Source organism: Equus quagga, chromosome 4 (assembly GCF_021613505.1).
Source record: "Equus quagga isolate Etosha38 chromosome 4, UCLA_HA_Equagga_1.0, whole genome shotgun sequence".
Lineage (NCBI taxonomy): Eukaryota > Metazoa > Chordata > Mammalia > Perissodactyla > Equidae > Equus > Equus quagga.
In genome coordinates, this window is record NC_060270.1 from 136251340 (window position 1) to 136272120 (window position 20781).

The 20781-nt window shown below is 38.4% G+C and overlaps 1 protein-coding gene across 2 annotated transcripts in view; it reads right to left on the bottom strand.

Annotated features, from left to right (window-relative positions):
* TRAK2 (trafficking kinesin protein 2) overlaps positions 1-20781 on the bottom strand; it is a 61779-nt gene that overhangs the window by 34750 nt on the left and 6248 nt on the right. The window contains exons 2-3 of one of the 2 annotated variants that reach the window (XM_046658332.1): positions 2129-2144; positions 1855-1980 (exon numbers count right to left, since the gene is read on the bottom strand). In XM_046658332.1, the coding sequence (XP_046514288.1) occupies positions 1855-1980; positions 2129-2141 (139 nt within the window). In that variant the 5' untranslated portion in view covers positions 2142-2144. Of the gene's footprint in view, positions 1-1854; positions 2145-13722; positions 13971-20781 lie in introns of both variants that reach the window. The other variant, XM_046658334.1, reaches the window with a different exon arrangement.

Sequence of the window (20781 nt, forward strand, 5' to 3'; positions counted from 1 at the left end):
GCAGAACAGAGAACAGAAATAGACCCACACATATATAACCAAGTGATTTTTTCAATGAAATTACCCAGGTAATTCAATACGGTGAAAAATAATGTTTTCAACAACTGGTGCAGAACAACTGAAAATTCAATTGGAAAAAAAAATCTGAACTCTAACCTCATTCCGTATTCAAAATTAACTATAAAATGGACCATTGACCTAAATGTAAAAGTAAAAACTATGAAACTTTTAAAACAAAGGAGAATATCTTTGTGATCTTGAGGTACGCAAAGGTTTCTTAGAAATGACACAAAAAACATGAACTATAAAAGTAAAAACTGATAAATTGGACTCTACCAAAACTTAAAACTTGTGCTCTTCAAAAGATACCATTAAGAAAATGAAAAGACAAGCCACAGTCTAGGAGAAAATATCTGCAATTCATTTATCTACAAAGGATTCACATCTAGAAGTATAAAGAACACTTACAACTCAATAGTAAGGAATTTTAAAGTGGGCAAATGATTTGAATAAACAACTCAAAGTAAGTTCTAAAAATGGCCAATAAGCACATGTAAAGACGCTCAACATCATTAGTCATCAGGGAAAAATAAATTAAACCACAAAGAGATACCAGTACACACCTATGAGAATGGCTAAAATAAAAAACATTGACATTACCAAGTATTGATGCTGTGAAGCAGAGGGCAGCAAAGCACAGCCCGCAGGCCAGCTCTAGCTGCTGCCCTGTCTGGTTTTGTAAATCAAGTTTTATTGGAATACAATCACATCTGTTCTTCTACGTATTGTCTATGACTGCTTTTCTGCTACAAGGGCAGAGCTGTGTAATTGCAACCCAGCAATAAAAATGAATGAAATACTGGTAAATATCACAATGTGAGTAAATCTCAAAAACAGTTTGCTACATAAAAAAGCCAGACACACGAAACAGAGTAATTTATACGAAATTCTAGAACAAGCAAATTTTATCTATAGTGACAGAAAGCAGATGGATGGTTGCCTGGAGCAAGTGGTAAGGAGTGGGGAGATCTGGGTACAAGCAAACTTTTGAGGGATAATAAAAATGGTCTACAACTTGATTGTACTGGTGGTTACACAAGTGTATATATTTGTCAAAACTAAACCGTACACTTAAAATGGGTGCCTTTTTTTGTATCTTAATAACAATATCTCAATAAAGCTGAATAAAAACAAAAAAAACTTCAGACTTTTTTGGAGTTTTAGAAAAGCAGTACTGTGCATTTACTTTGTTATCTAACATCCCCAACTGGTTTTATAGCAGCACCTCATATTTAAATATATTAATACATTTTCAGCAAACATGAGTATTCAAACTAAGTGATATAGAATCTAGAAATAGCTGCGCAGGTCAGATTTTGTAGACCAATGAGTTTTAGAACCAAGGTTTAGAAAAAACTTTGGGTGTTCAGAGATGTTCTGATTTAGTCTTGCAGATAAGGGCTTTTGGGTCTGTTCCTGTGTTTGTATACTCCGTATGTCCTGAGAGCCTCTTATGTACTGGGGACTGTTTTCATGTACTTGCAGGACATGCAAACACTAGCAACTCTGTCCTTGCCCTATGGAGACAGGAAGATGAAGATAACACAGTTCCTGCTGACCAGTGGCTCACATGGTAAGGGGAGTCAGACAGAGAGAAGGAGCAGCACACAAAGCAGACTCTGATAATGTGATAGGAGACTAGAGATGGAGACATTAATTCAGCTGGTCCCTGAGGAGACCATGCTGGAAAGGGAGCCCAGGGTTTCATCACGGCGGGTATTATACGCAGGACTGAGGTGTCTGCATTTTATCCTGTAAGCAACAGTACTTCAGTACTTATTAAACTGGACTCACCAGTGATGCTTTCTGAGTCTCTGTGATTGATATTCATGAGGTTTTCTTCACCTGTTGGTGATGTAAAAATAGCATCCTGGGATTGACTCATGCAGGATCCTTTCTTGCTTTGGTTGAGAAGGACAGCTTTGGTAGGAATCAGAGAAAAGGAAATCCATCAAGCCATTCAATAAAGAAATGGATCTGGTCCTATGGATATTTTCTTTTAAACAGATTTTTTCCGATGATTCCAATGACATCAGCAGCAATGAGTGCTCTCACGTGATTATCATACCTTGGACACTCATGACCTAAAAAAAGAACAAATCTCCAGTGACTTTAGAACTCAGCATGCTCTTTAATAACAGCAGGCCAACTACCCACAATGTCTGTCACTACGAATGTTTTCCTAATGATACATAAAACAACATGAATAAATCTCAAAATAATTATGCTGGATGAAAAGAAATGAGACCAAAAAAGAGTACTCAGTTTATAATTCCACGTATATGAAATTCTAGAAAATGTAAACTTATCTATAGAGACAGAAAACAGATCAGTGGCTGCCTGGGGTTTGGGTAGGAATTACCAAGGGGCAAGAGAAAAGTTTTGGAGATGATGTATATGTTCACTATTTTTATTGTCTGATGGCTTCATAAGTGTATACATACATCAAAATTTATCAAATTGTACACTTGAAATTGTGCATCTAACGTATGTTAATTATAATTTAATAAAGCTGTTAAAAATTTTGAATATAATTTACTGTTTAAAGTAAAATAATAACAATATATTGTGGGAGCTATAACATACATAGAAGTAAAATGTATTACAACAATAGCACAAAGACCAGGAGGGAAAAAATGGAAATATACTGTTGTATGGCTTTTTTCCTATATACGTGAAATAGTAAAATACCACTTGAAGGTAGACTGTGGTAAGTTAAAGATGTGTACTATAAACCCTAAAGCAACCAATAAAATAACTCAAGAAAAATGAGCCAAGAAAGGAGAAGAAATGGAATACTATAAAAATGGTTTCTCAAACCTGGCACTACTGACATTTGGGGCTGGATAACACTGTGTCATGCACATTGTAGGACGTGCAGCAGCATACCAGCAGAATCTTCTCCCCAGACCCTCTCCCAGTTCTAACAACCAAAAATATCTCCAGACACTGTCAAATGTCCCCTGGCGGAGAGGAGGCAAAATCACCCCCAGTTGAGAACCACTGAAATAAAAGAACCCCAACCTCAATTATAATTAAAGTAAATAAAAATGTCAAGAAAGTATTTTTCACTGATTAGAGATTAGCACACATTAAGTTTTACTATATTCATTGTTGGAGAGGATATGGAGAAAGCTTACTCTTAGACTGTTGATAAAAGTATAAATCAGTACAAGTTTTCAGAAAGGCCATTGGCAATATCTACCAAACTTTTAAATATACATACACCATAATTCAACAATTTTACCACTAGGAATCGAAACTATGGGTATACTCACAAAGTATGCCAAGATGTAGGCACAAGGATGCCCAGATATATTTTTTTTTAAAGCACACACACACAACTGGAATCAAAATATCCCATAAAGAAATGGGTTTAATAATGGTACAGAGGAATATAATACATTAAACATACGTGTGTACTTTAAAAAACCAAACAGGAATTGTTATCAGTTAGGAGAACTGTTCAATACGAATTACAAGCCTAGCTTTGTATCAAAAGACAGCCTTTACTAGTCTACTTAGCAACTTGCAGCTTCTATTTACGGTTAATTAATTCTCACGCCTACTAACTACAAGCATTGTAAAATTCGGTGTTTTTCAAGAGTTACCCCCAAGAAACAGAAGGGAATAAAATAAAGGCAATAAAGGAGACTGAAAAATGGTCACTGGGGTGAATAGAGGAGCACTCTGAGCAAATACTAGGGAAGGGAGTTTCAGAGACAGACGGCCAACAGAATTAAAAGTCAAAAGGGAAACGTGGTTTAAAAAAGGGGGTAGAGGGAACGATAAAAATCAACGGTAATCTTGGCTTAGGCCCAAAGCCAGGCTGCAAGGAGTCAAGAACTGGGATGGTAAGAACAGAGTTTAGTGGGTACAGACCAGGATTTCCAACACCCAGACTTTCAGATTTCCTCATACCAGTAAAATTTCAGAAACTTCTATGGTTGTTGTCATAGGGTTATTTGTTTTCATTTTTATTTCTTTTTTCACCATTTCTATTACTCCATTAAAAAAGTATTTTATAAGGAAAAAAATAAATAATGAAATAAACAACAGTCCTTCCCAAAAGTCCTTCCCTTTTGTCATATTGGCATTTAATTTTTCTATATTTGAATTCAGAAAATTTTAATGAATAATTTTTAAAACTCTATTTATATATATATAAAACTATTTTCTTAAAATATGTTTGTCAACACAGCAATCTGCACTAGCCAGGTCAACATGAAGTTCAAAAGTATTTATTTAGGTACTTTGATTTTAATTCCAGTTGTCAAAAATTCATTTTCATACCCAAGATCAGTCTACTGTATGCAACTGAATTCTTCCCCATGTATCTTATTGTCCAAATTGCCATTTCTAAGTCAATCACTGCAAGGGGAACGGAACAAAAATTGGATTGAACCAGCAAAGATTTGTGCACCCCACCCCCAGAAATCAGGAGGAGGAAGAAAGCAGCCTCCCCTAAAGTACACAATCACCAAGTATCTAAGGAAAATCTCAACTAGAAGAAGGGGGGGGCGTGATGCCAAGAAAGAAGGGGGCAACGATGATTCTTGGGTAGGCAACAAAAATCATTTGCTCTATGCCTTTATGTCACATACAGTCTCTACCAAGGTCTTTCAAATTACAATACTCCAGAGACTCGGATTTACAGATTATGAATCCAGTGATATATTAACAAAAATAAAATGGCAATGCAAACATAAGAATAAACAGGCGAGGGGCCGGCCCCGTGGCCAAGTGGTTAAGTTTGTGCGCTCTCCTTTGGCGGCCCAGGGTTTCGCTGGTTCGGATCCTGGGTGTGGACATGACACCGCTCATTAGGCCACGTTGAGGCAGCATCCCACATACTACAACTACAAGGACCCACAACTAAAATATACAACTATGTACTTGGGGGATTTGGGGAGAAAAAGAAGGAAAAAAAAAAAAAGAAGATTGGCAACAGTTGTTAGCTCAGGTGCCAATCTTTAAAAAGAAAGAATAAACAGGCAATGTAGTGGAAGTCAGCAAACCACTGTCCTCAGGCCTCATTTGGCCTGCCATCTGTTTCTGTATAACCTGTAACGTAGGAACAGTTTCTATATTTTTAAATGGCTGAAAATAAGTCAAAGTTAAAATGTTTCATGATATGTGTAAATTACATGAAATTCAAATTTTAATGTCCATAAATGAAGTTTTATTGGAACACCGCCATGCTCATTTGTTTAGGTACTGTCAACTGGTTGCTCTCATGCTACAATGGCAGAGCTTAGTAACTGTGGCAGAGACCTTATAGTCATGAAAGCCTAAAATAACTACTAACTGACCCTTTACATGAAAAGCATGCCAACCCCTGATCTAGTAGTAAAATAATCCAGGCATCAAATAGCCAACTGTCTAAATCAATGATTTCCTAGATCAACTTCTTAAACAGTGATCCCCCTACATTTAGATGCTTGTAATTAGATCACTACCTCTAGAAGAATTTCAGTAAAGAACAGACTTCTACTTTCTACACATACAAGTGTAATTAAAATTTATTTTCAATTTCTAAGAAAGCATTTTTTAAAAAAGCGGTAAGTTACAAATTTGCTTGTGAAGATGGAAGTGGAGAGGGGAGGGAAGATAAGGAAGAAAGAGGGAGGAGCGAGGGAGGCAGATGAAGAGGGAGGGGATAAAAGCAAAGTGCCTCTCATACCGGTCCAAACCGGTTCTGAAACAGAACTGTGGTTCTTAACCACATTTCAATCAAAGATTGTTGTGAAAATCTAATGATAATCTTGGGACCTTCTGCCTGCCACACTGTTACACACTAGGTGGTTTAATCCTATATTTACATTACTATTCCTACTTTTTCTGTTTTTTTTTTTTTTTATATATTTACCTATAACACATAGGAACAGAAAAAACTGTATATAAGTTTCAACTATGGACTTCAGCTCTTTGCTCTAGAGACTTGCTTTTCAATTAGTTTTGGAGGTTTTGTTAATGGTTTGGTCTTAACTCTTACCTACAAGAATAGAGAAACCAAGGTGAACACAGAACTAAGTCCATCTCCGGAATCATGTAGGAAGAATCCAGATCTCCAGGAACCTGCCCAACCTGCAGACTGAACCAGGTCAGGGGTCATCTGGAAATGATGTCTTTCCTGGTGACCTTTTAGAACTGAGTAAAGCCTTTGGATATGCCCTGGTCTAGATTGAGCTCCTCAGTAGGATTAGTTTGGAGTAGCAAAGCTGAGTATAGAACAATGTATGCACTGTGCCACAAGATCAGCCTCAATTTTCACCTTGTTTACTGGTTTTCAGACTTTGAGCACATTACTAACAGTTCCTCATTGTCCAGATGGGAGTAATAAACTACACTTTATAGGGAGGGTCAGGTACAAGGACTAAATAAAAATAGAAATTCCTAGCTTGGTGCCTGGCATAAAGTAGACACTAAAATGATCGTTCCCTTCAGCTTCCCCCTTTCGCTTGGCCTGAAGAAAAGATGATGTCTTCTGCCTAATCTCTCTTAAGCTTCTGGCTCAACAGCCAACTCTGAACTCAGAATGGCTACCCTGTTTGACTATGTAATAGATGTAGTCTAAAGATTCTCTCTGAACAATCCTCATATAGAAAGGGATAAGGACTGAGAATCTGCTCTCCTGGCAATAAAGCGACAAGTGCCATAAAGCAGGACTACTGAGGGCGATTACTACTGAAGCTCATTCCTTCGTGGATTCAGGAGAAAGGTTGCTCATAACAAAAGTCTTAACTAAACTAGTACCTGTACCCAGAGCATAGTGGCTGTATTAGTTTCCTATTGCTGCTACAACAAACTACCACAAATTCAGTGGCTTAAAACAACACCAACTTATTATCTTACAGTTCTGGACGTCAAAGGATGAAATGGTTTCAATGCACCAAAACCAAGGTATTGGCAGGGCTGTGCTTCCTCTGGAGATTCTTGGGGAGAATCCGTTTCCTGGTCTTTTCTAGCTTCTGGAGCTACATTCCTCAGCTCAGGGCCCCTTCCTCCATCTTCAAAGCCAGTAGCACAGCATATTCCAATCTCTCTCTCTGCTTCCACTGTCACATCACCACCTTCTGCCAAATCCCCCTCTATCTCTCTCCTGTAAGGACACCTGTGATTACATTTAAGGCCCAATGGGATAATTCAAGGTAATCTCCACATCTCAAAATCCTTAACTTAGGCCCTTCTGCAAAATCGCTTTTGCCATATACAGTAATATTCACAGGTTCCAGGGGATGAGGATCTGGATATCTTTGAAGGCCATGATTCAGCCCACCACAACAGTTCAGAACATGGATTCTGGAGCTAGACTGCCTATACCTGAACCCTAGCTTCACCACTTACTGGTTGTATGACTTTGGACAAATTACTTAACCTTGTTTCTTATCTGTAAAATGGGCCTAATAACAGAGTCTACTTTATCAGGTTGCTATGGGGATTAAGTGAGTTATGTGGAGATCATAGTTGCACCTACCTCAGGGGGTCATTGGAGTAATTACCTGAGTTAACACCTGTAAAGCTCTTAGAACAACACCTTAGAATACAATAAACGCTCTGCAAATATTAATTATTATTTCTATCACCACAAAATAGTACTATTTTATTATCATTATTATCATTGTACCTTACACCAACTTGGGTACAATGTAAACCCTGCTCAATTGCTTTAATAGCATCTTCTGTTAACATAAGACACATTTACTTCCTGCCCTCTGACAGTGATGTTAGTTTACTGCCATTGATCATTTTCTTTCTACCTCTCTGATGCATGCAGAGTCAGCGTCCTAAACGTAGCTGAAACTAAACTCTGGCAAGCACAAACAATACAGTCTCAGTGCCTTTCCTAGTTTGTAGACACATATTCTTAGTACTTCCTTGAGTACCATCTACTTTCCATGCTGGATCTTTATTCACTCTTTTTAGGAACAACTTCGCTGCTTTTCTTTATAAAACAATTAAGCAAGCATGCATTATTTAACAAGAAGCCAGCCTTTGTAATTCATGCACATTTAGGAGAAAATAAAGTAAAATAGACAAGTGACTTATTTTAATAGGAATGAGACTTAAAAAGACCAACCAAAACATGAGATTGATATAAATATTGCTGGCAAAAAACAACATGGCTCATGACTTAGACAGTTTAGCCTAGCCATGGAAACTAAATGGTCAACAGTGAGTCTAAATATAAGCCCTGTGTCTTAAAAAAAAATGTTGCTACTTCCTTAAAACAGGACACTGGCCAAAACAGCCTTATTGAAAGGGCTAAAAACAATTCAAGGAAACTTTAAATTAATAGGAGAGCAGAGCCTAGAATTACGGTAAGCATACTGATTTAACAAAAATTTAAATTAGAAATATATTTTGAAATTTTATTGTACAAATAATACTTTGAGGATTAATTTAAAATACATGTTGGCTGCTGATCTGCAGGCAGAAGTGGGAACAGTGCCAATCACCAACTCCAGCAGCAGCTCTTGTAGGTAGTGGCAACCCTAATCCAGACACAGGGCAAACTGTGTAATCTAAAAATAAAAGAAATGTATAGTGTTCCTACATTAAATAATAGATTTTTGACAAAGACAGAGATTTACTAATTTTAATGTATCTGGCTATACCAAAAATAAGATTTACAGGGACCAGCCCCATGGCATAGTGGTTAAGTTTGGCATGCTCCACTTTGGCAGACCGGGTTCACAGGTTCGGATCCCAAGAGCAGACCTATACCATTTGTAAGCCATGCTGCAGCGGCAACCCACACACAAAATAGAGGAAGACTGGCACAGATGTTAGCTCAAGGCGAATTTTCCTCAGCAAAAAAAATAATAAGATTTATAAAAAACAATAATTTTAAAACCACATATTGAACCACAAAAAGACTACTTGATGGCTTCAGTGCTAAAAGCTGAAAAAAAAGGGGGGAAGTGGTGTCACCACCAAAACCCAAGCTGGATAGTGAGCAGCAGCCCTCACAAAGGCAGAGACCACATGCCAACACCAAGCCCAGCTGCACTGATGTGCCACAGCATGTTACACTGGCTACATCCAGCACAATTATTCTACCAGCAATTGTAACCTTCACCCTGAGGCAGCAGGATTCGTGCCCAGTAAATATTTTGTCCCTCGTTTTTGGTGCCATTCAAGGTAAAGATGAGTATGGTTTTCAGAATACGAAATATATGTAGGCAGCTCTACTTACAAACAGGTTAGATTCCAAAAGGCTGTTAAATCCATGAGCTTAAAAGTCCAAAACCATGAGTGAGATTTAGGCTTATGGGGTCCGCATTTCCTCCTAGCTGATGTATTTTGGGCATTTTTTTAAAACTGCCCTGTTTTGTTTACAGTGAACGTTTGCTGAGGCAGGAACCCCTCCCTGCCACAATCTCTCCCAACAGAAGGGAGGGAACCGCTGGCAGCTAAGGAATCCACACCAGAGCTTCACCTGCAGATTAGAAAAGGCCTTGAGCCCAGGGGGCCATCTGTGGTTTTTGATAAGCTTCCACAGCAGCGCTGGCATTGACCATGCTCAGCCTTTAAGCCCTTGAACGCTTAACTTTAACCTGAATTAACCTTTGACTAAATAGGCATCCCACTTTAACGACAACCCTCCGCGGAAACCATCGCAGACGTTCACACTTCTTCACCTTTGGCTGACTGTCAATTGTACAGCTACCTCTTTTTTCACACAGCATGTGATTGTCCTTCATAGTCATTCTCATTGTCCAGTCATATATTTAATATGTGTGATTTTCTCACCTTCAGTTTTTTACACTATGTCTACTTTTGTGTCTATCAATCTATCACTACTAGCACTACTTTTAGGGACAAAACTGGGTTTGTAATATTTACAAAATACCTCAAAACTATACACACATAAAACAAACATGCTATAAATAACAACGGCTGAGTAGAAAATGCCCATCTGTTGGTGACCAGCAGAGATGAATCCCTTGCGCTGGAGCATACTTGCCCCTATGCAGAAAGTTCCTAAGTTACACGTTTGAAGCAAATCAGTTTGCGCAGCAAACTTGATTTCTACCAAGAAAGCAAATCTACCATGCGAGGTCAGGGCTTTCTGTCCGATATATTTAGAGATGCCATTTTAGATGTTGCTGGTGCATGTGATTTCAAGCCAAATAGTAAAGAAGGTTTGAATAAAATTTTAGCCTCATGTCTTTTTTGCAAAAGATAATGAATTTATATTCTTTGAAGTAATCCAGCCCAAACTACTATAGTGGAAAGGGATACTGTTCCTCTGTACTTTCCTCAACAAAGCAAACAGCAAGGGGCTGGCCCACGGCCAAGTGGTTAGGTTCGCGCGCTCCGCTTCAGCAGCCCGGGGTTTCCCCAGTTCGGATCCCTGGTGTGGACATGGCACTGCTTGTCAGGCCATGCTGAGGCGGTGTCCCACATAGCACAACCAGAGGCACCCACAACTAGACTATACAATTATGCACTTGGGGGCCTTTGGGGAGAAGAAAAAAAAATAATCGGCAACAGTTGTTAGCTCAGGTGTCAATCTTTAAAAAAAAGAAAAAGTGAATAGCAAGAGAGTGGCTGACTGCTAATAAGTACCTGCAATTCATCAGGGTCTTCAAATTACTCAGAGCTAAAAGCACCACAGCAACACTCAAGGTTTTCTAGGCGAGGAAGCACTTACAAGTCAATGATTGATTTTACAGAAAAGCAGCCATTAATTAAACAAGCATGGTGGCACACTCCATACTTTATCTTTTATAAGATTAGGCAAATAATACAAAAGCAAAAGATCCAAAATATTAGGGATCTTTTCAAGAAAGCAAGGTCTAGTCATTATCAGGAGCCATTCTGTTTCATACTTCACATCCATATCTTCATCAAAGTAAATGACAGTTATTAAAATATGACCCCAATCATGAGGAAAATGTTACATCATGCTTTCATATCTACTCTTTAAGAAGTTAGGAAAGCACGATTTAAAAGAAAACGTTAAAAGATAATATTTTATGGTGCTTAAATAATTAAATTTTACCTGTCCAGAAAAGTCACACATCCAGTGTGCGGGAGTACTAAGTATGGCATGTAATAAACATTATCCACTATCTCTGGATTTTATTGTCAGAGTCTTATAAGTCTAACATTAACCATGTTAGGAGACGTATTTCCCTTTTTGCTCTTACAAAAAGTATGGCCATATGTGTCGTCTGGAACTGCCACCCAGCAATAATTCAGGAGTTCTAACAATTGTTCTTACTGAAGGTAATCCTTTCTTGTCACTAACTCCTGGACTTAGAGAAACTCTTAGAAAAATTTCCTCCAGGGGCAGCCCCTGGGCCAAGTAGTTAAGTTTGCCTGCTCGGTGTCAGTGGCCCGGGATTCACCGGTTCGTATCCTGGGCAGGGACCTAGCACTACTCATCAAGCCATGCTGTGGCAGCATCCCACACAGAACTAGAATGATCCACAACTAGGATATACAACTATGTACTGGCGTTTGGGGGGTGGCAGGGAGAGGAAGATTGGCAACAGATGTTAGCTCAGGGCCAATCTTCCTCACCAAAAAGCATTTAAAAAAATTCCCCAAATAAAAAGCCCATGGTGGGAATGCCAACTAACGCCGCCATTCATCAAAATCATCAGAAACTATGGAGTCAAATTAAGCACCTATGTACCCTAAGACCCAGCAATTCTGCTCCTGGGCATATCTATGCCAAATAAATTCCCATATCAGCTCATAAACAGACATGGATGAGATTGGGGGAGGGCCTGCTCCCTGGACAGTAGATAGGTAAAATGTGGTGAACACACCACCAAGTAACACAGCACTAGAAATACAGTACTAAGTGAATAAGGGAAGAAGCAAAATGAGAGAATGCTCCTTCAGTGAGAAATGAGAAAATGTGGCTTCAATCCTGAACATGTGGACAGGAAACATTTGTCAGAGACCATGTATGCAGAATCAGCAGTCTCTGCGACATAAACTATGTGGACACAGTTCCCGGCAATTTCGTAAAAGGCCATGTTGATTTTATATTACTACCTAGTTTTTCTAAAGCAGTGTAATTAGATGTCAACTAAGGAAATGGTAAAAAAAAAAAAAAAAGTGAGATTAAGCCTCACTGTTGACACTTTCAGGTGTTTCGTTATTTAGTAAAAGCTTGGAAGGGAAAAGTGTTTAAGTTCAAAGACGACAAGAGTTTAAAAGTGGTGCATGGTGCATAATAAGCTACATTCCTTAAACAAACCTCTCCCTCATCTGATGAAAATCAGCTACAAGCTACACTGGAAATTTCCATTCACTTTCTCTTTTTCTCTTTAAAACACATGAACGCAACACAACACGCACATATGCATGTGTGCACCTTTGTTAAAAAAGTAATATGCTCATTTTTTAAAAAATCCAGGCAGTAGATGAAATGAAGAATCAAATGAAAGCAACTTTTAATCCTTTACCATCTTTCACTGGGAGACAGAACGTTATGCTGTTTAGCAGCCTACTCATTTATCTTTCCATGTCAATTATCAATCTATGCCATCATTTTAATGTAATTCATTTCTGAATTACACAGTATTCAGAATATACAATTATATAACCATTAACAGTTTCCATCAGTGATTTTCTAACATTTAACAGGTTATTCATTCACTTTAAAACTCAAGAATCCAGAACAAGGGTCAGCAAACTTTTCTGTAAAAAGCCAGATAGTAAATCTTTTAGGCTTTGCAGCCATGTAAGGCTCTGTCACCTATCTTTGTTGGTTTTTTCCAACCCTTTAAAAATACAAAAAACATTCTTAGCTTACACAACTGGCTGGATTTGTCCCAAAGGCTATAGTTTGTTGAACTCTGGTCTATACCCTAAATCATGGTATTTTTGCACCACAGAATGAAAGACTACAATGACGCCAAACTCTTACAGAAAATGCAACATATAGCTGAATAAGCGATATCAACATCATCTTTTCAAAACTCTACTTCTAGACAGAAATTCCATCTTTTGCCTGACATCTGACAGTGACAATGAGTATCAAAGGAGACAACAGATATATAAAAGGCCTTAAAATAGCACTGACCACAATTATACATCCATAGTTTTATGCCTCTCCCCATCACCCATTTTTTCCAAACTCCTTTCTATAAAAGATCATGATTGGCTTAGAAATACGAAAAACAAAGCAAATTATTATTTGGCAGTCAAAAATAATTTAGTGACGTTGTATGGTAGTTTAGTCAAAGGAAACAGGATAGGAAATAGCTCAGAAACACTAAATGCAAACCTCAAAAGGGTAGGCTTCAGTATCACATTCACAAAATAGTCTTGATTTACTTCTCTAAGAGAAAGAACAACTTGATACTTAAAGTCTATCTGAAATTCTGTACCCTTTTAAGAGAGCATTATCTTCTCTGTACCATCTGGCAAAAGAGCTACACAATGCTATAGAATATATTCAATCCTAACACTGCAAAAGTTTTTTCAAGATAGGGTTTTCTTATAACTTCTAAAGAACGGAGGCTGAATTTAGTAGGAATTATTTAGGTATTTGGGAAAGTTTGATAAATGGAGAAAATAAGAGTTAGTAGAAGGGCTCTTATTATCAAATTATACCTAATAAGGTACACATTTCATCATCTTAACGTCTGACAGCAGAGCTCCTTCAGGCAAATCCATGGAAAAGCCACTTACAGTGGAAGGTGAGGCCTTGCAGCATCAAAGGAAGGCTAAGATGTTCTGAGAAGACTCGGGTAGCAACTGTTTCTTCTCTCTCTGGAGAGGGAGAGGGAGGGAAAGAAGTCTCCTCCAGACGGCAGTGGCTCAGGGGCCGCAAGAACACCAGGAATCCACCGAAACCTTAGGGAGGGTTTGGCTTCCCCACAACGTGACATTGAAGCTTCAGGCCAACAATCTAGCTCTTAAAGGCTCTGTCTGGACATCTGGGTTACAGACATATAAAATATTAGTTCACGAGAGCAGCTGCTGTCAAGAATTTTCATCCCAGAATATTTTAATAAAATCATAGTTATTATATTTTAAAATCTCTTTTTAAAACCGAAAATTATATCCTTTTGACTAAAGTAATGGTTAAAAAAGGGGAAAAAACAATTATAGGTCTTCAAAAATGTGTAATGAAGAGTAAATGGCATTATAGAGTTTGCGGATTTCCTGTTCTCTTAACCAAAAATGGAGGGAAACATGTTGAGCAGAAGCATTTTATACAATACAATTGATTCTGTGAGTACTAAAATATGTACTATACTTCTAGAATCAAATAAATCTTTCCCCAACAAACCAGAAAGCATTTTCTTTCAGTGTTGACTGGCAAAATTTAGGTACTAAATTAAAAGACACCATCACCTAAAAACCCACGAACACTTCACAGAAGATTAAGAAATAAACAGAATAGATATAATCATCCTCGCAGACTTAAGAATATCACTGTACCATTTGCTCTTCAGGACTTTATGTTCAGCTCAAATAGCAAAGAAGACCCCTAGAAACGGCACTTTGACATAGTGGTAAGGGAAACACAAACTTTAAAAACAGAAATAATTCAAGAAGAGGTAGAAAACCTGTGTCCTCATTTCTCTTTTTGCCGAAAATTGTCCCTTACTAATACAATGTAAATTTGCTTTTGCTGGCTTAAGATGACCCTAAATCCTTCAGTTATTTTAAACTTATAATACTCAAAGCCTTCAAAAGTAGAAGTTCCAAAAAGAAAAACTGTAGGCAGTAGAGCTCTTCAGATCAACAAAGTGATCAGCGGCAGCAGGACATGAAATCTTACACGACCAGGAACAGGGTGTAAATTAAAATGGGGGTGAGCGATGGTCAGGATGGAAGAATACTTATTATAAACATATGTAATTCTAATTCTGCATATCTGAGACATATAACCATTTTAGTAATGTTATTCTACTAGGCAAGAGACGTTCAAATTATATTAGTTTAGACATAAGAGTCATTGTTTTTTAAACCAATTGTTACAGCCAACTCCAGGACTTCACGATAAAGTTACCTTTTGAAGGAGAATTGACATGTAATGAATGATTTTGGTTTGCCAATGAAATTCAGGAACCAATTAAGAATATAAATTTTTTGAGATGTGGCTGTTGGCTATCTGCAACTCAGGAGACAACTGGATTCTGAGCTTGATGGATACAGTCACCAGGTGGCTGAGGAAATTTGGGAACCCTCTTCCTCCACCTGCCTTTCATAGTTGCTATCTCCAGTTCTTCAGGAGGCCCTCATGGGCCCTCTCCTTTCCGTCCTCAGGAACCTCATCTACTTCAAAGACCTTACCTTCCAATTATAAGATAATTAGTCCCCAAGTCTCTATCTTTAGCCCAAATTGGCATTTTTTGACTCTAAACTGGAAATCTCAGTATCAATTTATAATCAGTACCATAAATTCACCGCATTCTAAACTGAACTCATTATCCTTCTCCCATGAAATCTGTCTTTTCCTGCTTTACTAATTAGTTAATATTATCAGTTCCCCTGATCAGTAGAGCCAAAAATGTAAGAGTCACCCTTCTTCCCGGTCCCTGCTTCCCATGTAGTCACCAACTCCTGACAACTTGCTCTTCGAGTCTATTGCTATGGCCTTAGTTCAAGCCGTTCTCTCTGTCCCTGGCTACTGCAATAGCTTCCCATTTGGTCTCCCAGCCTCAGCCCTCTCTCCTCTGAGCTGGCACAGCTCTTGGCTGCATACCGCTACCCAGCCCAACCCTCCCCATTCCCTTAGCATACTGTTCCTTATGCTTCACATGTCCTCCACCTCTAGATGCACACACAGGAAAACAACTTCCAGTAACTTGGTTTCTCACGCAGATTTTCCAGTGAGGGAAAAATATACTAACTATGGGAAGCAAAACATGCAGTTTACTTGACAGTTCTACTGTGTATGAAGAGCAGACATTCTGGCATATTTGTCACTCTTCAGTGAGTCTGCTTAGTGTGCCTTTCCTCCAGGCCTGATCAACTCTGAGTACACTGAGAAAACTTTAATTTCTAAACCTGAACAATTGAAGAGGAGATACCACTGCCCTGAGAGACTTTTCCTGAGCAGAAATTAGCTCTTTTGACTCTAAAAGCAAAAACCAAAACCTATTAGTTAAATTCATGACTTTACTGTAGAATATACCAAATGAAACCAGCACTACAGAAGTTTTTAAGATCAGCTTATAATGGTAAACAACTGATGATAAAGACAGAAGAGCATTCCGTGTTTCAAATGAAAAATACATGATAAAAAAATACATTCTCAATTCTGTTCTAAAGTCAGTCTTTCCTAATAATAATAGCTAACACAGACGGAGCACTTACTATGTGCTAGGCCTTGGGTTAAATACTGTATGTACATGATCCCTTTTAATCCTCACAACAACCCCATGATGCACATCTTATTATTGTCACCATTTTATAGATGAGGAAACTGAAGCTTAGAGGTTAAGCAACTTGCCCAAGCTAGTAAGAACCAAGAGTCAAACCCAAGGTTGTTTTTCCAAAGCTGGGGCCTCTAAGCTCTGAGCTCTACTGGCAAGATACTGGGGAGGGCAAGGAAGCATGTATAACTTGAAAAAGCCTCAGAGATAATTCAAATGCAATTCTCTCTCTCCACTCCACTGAGGGAAAATACTGAATAAAGGGAAAAAAGCAAGTAACCCCTAATTTCTTCTTAAGTGGTTTATATTTGCTTTTAGAAATTAGTAATCTGATCTCAAAGTTGGCTGTTATTTTCTATGAAGCAGGATGATATGTGTTTTTATGTATATCATATATTTCCTTAATAAGACAACTCCAATATGAGTTTGATTTTGCCTCTCAATGGGCTATTCTACAGCATCAAGAAGATAATATAGAAGAAATACTGTAAATTGGAAGTAATTCTGTAACTCGTTCTGAGCAGCTAAAAATACTAAGTAGAATACAGACCAAAATAAACCCTTATTCTGATAAATTAAGTCCACCTATATCTTAATATCTTGCAAATGTCAGGCATTCAATAAATATCTGTTAAATGAATGAATCAATCTGGAGTTAGGCTACATGCTTGCAATCTGTAGCAGGGAGAAAAATGAAACGATGTGAGAAACATAAGACTGTTACAGCTTTTGAAAATTGAAGGCTTTCTTAGCCCAATTTACAAGAATCTGCATAGGCCTCCCACGGTTTCAGCGAGGGATGTGAGCCTCTGCGCAGGGCTCTATCAGTTAAGCCCGTCACTTACACCGATGTTGCAAACATTCCCTAGAAATGGGTTTGACAACACTGTGACAAAAATCTTTAACACTCCCTCCCCACCCACCCGGTTTTCTTATTTCAAAAACATTCGTAGAAAGATGTTTTCCCCCTGACGTTAAGACATAGTAATGAGAAAAGTCCAACACACTGCTATGGGAGGGAAAAAAAAAGTCCTTACATAAAATGGATGAACAGAATTTGATGACTCAAGGTCATACCATGACTAGCAACTACTGTATTATAAAATAGTGACTACAGTGATATCCTCCAGGTTTATAAGCTTTTAGGAGCTCTTTCTCCCTCACTTAATGGTCTCAAAATTGCTCATTTTTTGGAGACTGTAAGTGCACTTCTAATTTTGTTTCCGCCCTCACTGTGAAGCCATCAACCACCACACTTTACTGCTGCCAGGGGGCCTCCCCCCTTTCCAACCTGATGTTGGCTGAGAAACCAGATAACCAGGTTATCGGAGAAGCCGGAAGGTGTCTGTCTGCTTCAGACTGAACCCCAGGACCTGTTTTTCCGTCCTTTGCTGGTTCCTCGGGTACCTCTGTCTTCCCTGCCTCCAGCATGAGGGATTTCGTTGGCTTGCTTCTCTTCCTCTGGTGCTGTCACCAAGTGCTTTTCTCTCCCAGAGTTCTTTTCCCTGGGCTGGCCATGACTACACTCCATCTTTTCTTTACTGTCTCCCAAGAAAAGCACAGGTCCTCCACCCTTTTGTGAGAATTGTACTGTTACTATAGAGAAATAAAAAGTGGATTATAAATGTGGAAAAATGGTTTAGGAAATCTTAAAATTTTTCATTGTGATTTTGCTCCTTAACCAGTGTATAATGACTCCCCTGCTTGGCTGCTTCCAGAAGACTAAGTGCTCACTTTCTTCCTTGCTGCACTGTGAGCTCCTTGAATGACCGTCTTATTTTTGTGTGCTCCAAACCTAAAAGCCACTGACACATAGTAGGCCCGAAATACATGCTTAACTATAAGCTTAATGATTAAAAATATCAATACACTGAATTAAAAAAGTAATTTAATGAACAAAATTGATTATTAATATATTTTAGTCTACTATCAACTAAATAAATTGCCTTGAAAAACAAAAATCCAGCTAAGAGTGAACATTCAAAAGAAAACATTGTATTATTTGCTTTATGGGAACTATAAGCGTTTGCTGTTAAAAGGATTATTTTTACAGCAGTAACACAGTATCCACTTTTCTTGTAATAACTAAAAAGAACTAGTTGTCAGTTTCATAGGAAAGCTAAAACTGAATCTTTGGCTCATTGCTTAGTTTTATCATGTTTCCCACTAAGTTTTTGCAGCTGTTTATGAATGTATTTAAAACAAGCCTCACATCAAATGAGAAATGGTTAAATACCTTCTTTAAAAAACTCACAATTGCTAATCTAAGTCTCATTTGTGGTCTTCAATTTTGTGACTAAAAATAAAACAAAGGCAAATTCAGTGGTTTAGCAGAGTAGTAGCCAAAAAGATGAGAATGGTTGAAAGGAAATTTTTTTTTTTAAATTGTTAAATTCTGGGCGTTAGGAACACTAGTACCATCTCAGAGACATTTTAGTCGGTTTCCAGTCTCCTCTTCCTTTCTTCCTTAGACAGAGAGTGATCTTTCTTAACCAACAAGCTTCCCTTTGTTTGGATTTACACCTCTGGCCTGAATAACCCCAAAGCACCACACACAACATGTCTATGACTGAAAGCAACAGGAGGAGAAAACAGAGCTTTGACGGCTGGACCCCAGATAGGAATTTACTTTACATAAGTGATGAATTTTTGAGATGTCCATTTTCCAAGTTGACATGCATTTTTTTTTTTTGAGGAAGATTAGCCCTGAGCTAACTGCTGCCAATCCTCCTCTTTTCACTGAGGAAGACTGGCCCTGAGCTAACATCCATGCCCACTTCCCTCTCCTTTTTTGTGGGACATCTACCCCAGCATGGCGTGCCAAGTGGTGCCATGTCCACACCTGGGATCCAAATCGGCAACCCCGGGCCACCGAAGTGGAATGTGCGCACTTAACCGCTGCGCCACGGGGCCAGCCCCTGACATGCATTTTAAATATAAAGAAGTCGTTAAATTCTCCTGAAAAGGTCACAAAACCATGTGGTACGGGGCTGCCAAAAATTCGGTCATCAACCATGGGCCTCACACCACAGGCATGCCCTTCATTATCCTCTTCAAAGTCCCTCTTTTCTGAGAAATTCCGCACCACATCTTTCTCACTCATCTTTGAACCTCTGGGCTGTTCTCCATCTCTCCTACTCTCATTCTTCCCACCAATAAATCCACATAATCCATAGCTAGCTTTCTCCTGAACTCTGAGAATTAAGTACAAATATAATCCCAACCACACACTTGCATGCTTGTTAATTGGACTGTAAATTAGCAATCCTCTTAGAAGAGGAACTGGATGGCTGGAAGACAGAAGGGGAAAAAAACTTATTTTTTTATCATTTACCTTTCAATTTTTCCACCTTGTGTTTATGTCCATCCAGTTAAAAAAAAATAATGAAATATATGTTACTTCAAAGTCTCTAGTCCTGCCCTCTCTAAACTTTTCTCCACTGGTTCTCCTTATCTTCCACTAGCGTCATCTTCTTACTTGGTCTATTATTATGTTCAAAATCTTCTATTTTATTAAAAACAAAATTTTAAAAATATCTCTTCCTCAAGACTCTGGGTTTCCCTCTGGCTACTACCCTCTGTCCTCAGTCAAGCTTCTTCAAAGAATATTTACTCGCATTCTCTTCTCCCCATCTCTCATTCACACTTCAACTCCAGCACAATCTGATTTTTCCTGAAACCACTTTCCTTTCAGTCACCAAGAGTCCCTGCTAACCAATCCAACCATACCTTCTTAGTTGTTATCTTACGTCATCTCTGGTTCAATATTGGCGATTCCTCCCTACTTCAACGTCCCTCCTGTGGCTCTCCTGGAGCCCACATCTTACCATGAAAGCTCTTTCTCAAATCCCTTCATTTCATCACCCAGCTCCTTCCCCTTGATGCTTAAATGTTGGTGTTTCCCAGAGTTCCAATTGTGACCAGGTTCTTTACTGCTACTGTTCTTCATTTTCCTTTGTGCCAACCAACCACTACGACAGATTAAACTATCTTTTTAGTGTTAATAACTCCCAATCTGGCTCTTCAGACCAGACTTCTTCCTGAGCTCCACTCAATTTTTTCACAAGCTGATTATGATCCCCTGAGTTGATCTAACAAACAGTAGATGCCTCCTTTCTCTCACCTTGCCACATCCAATGCAGTACCAAATCCCGTACAGTCTAATACCAATATATATGTCAAATTTACCCACTTCTCTTCATCCCCTCTTTTACCATCTTAATGCAAGCTGTCATCATCTCTTAGACTATGAACCAATCTCCTAACAGGATTCTATTCTTAATCTCTTGCTCCTCTCTATTCTCTAAAAGGAAACAAGAATAATGTTTTTAAAACTAAACTCCTTAAAAAAAATTTAATG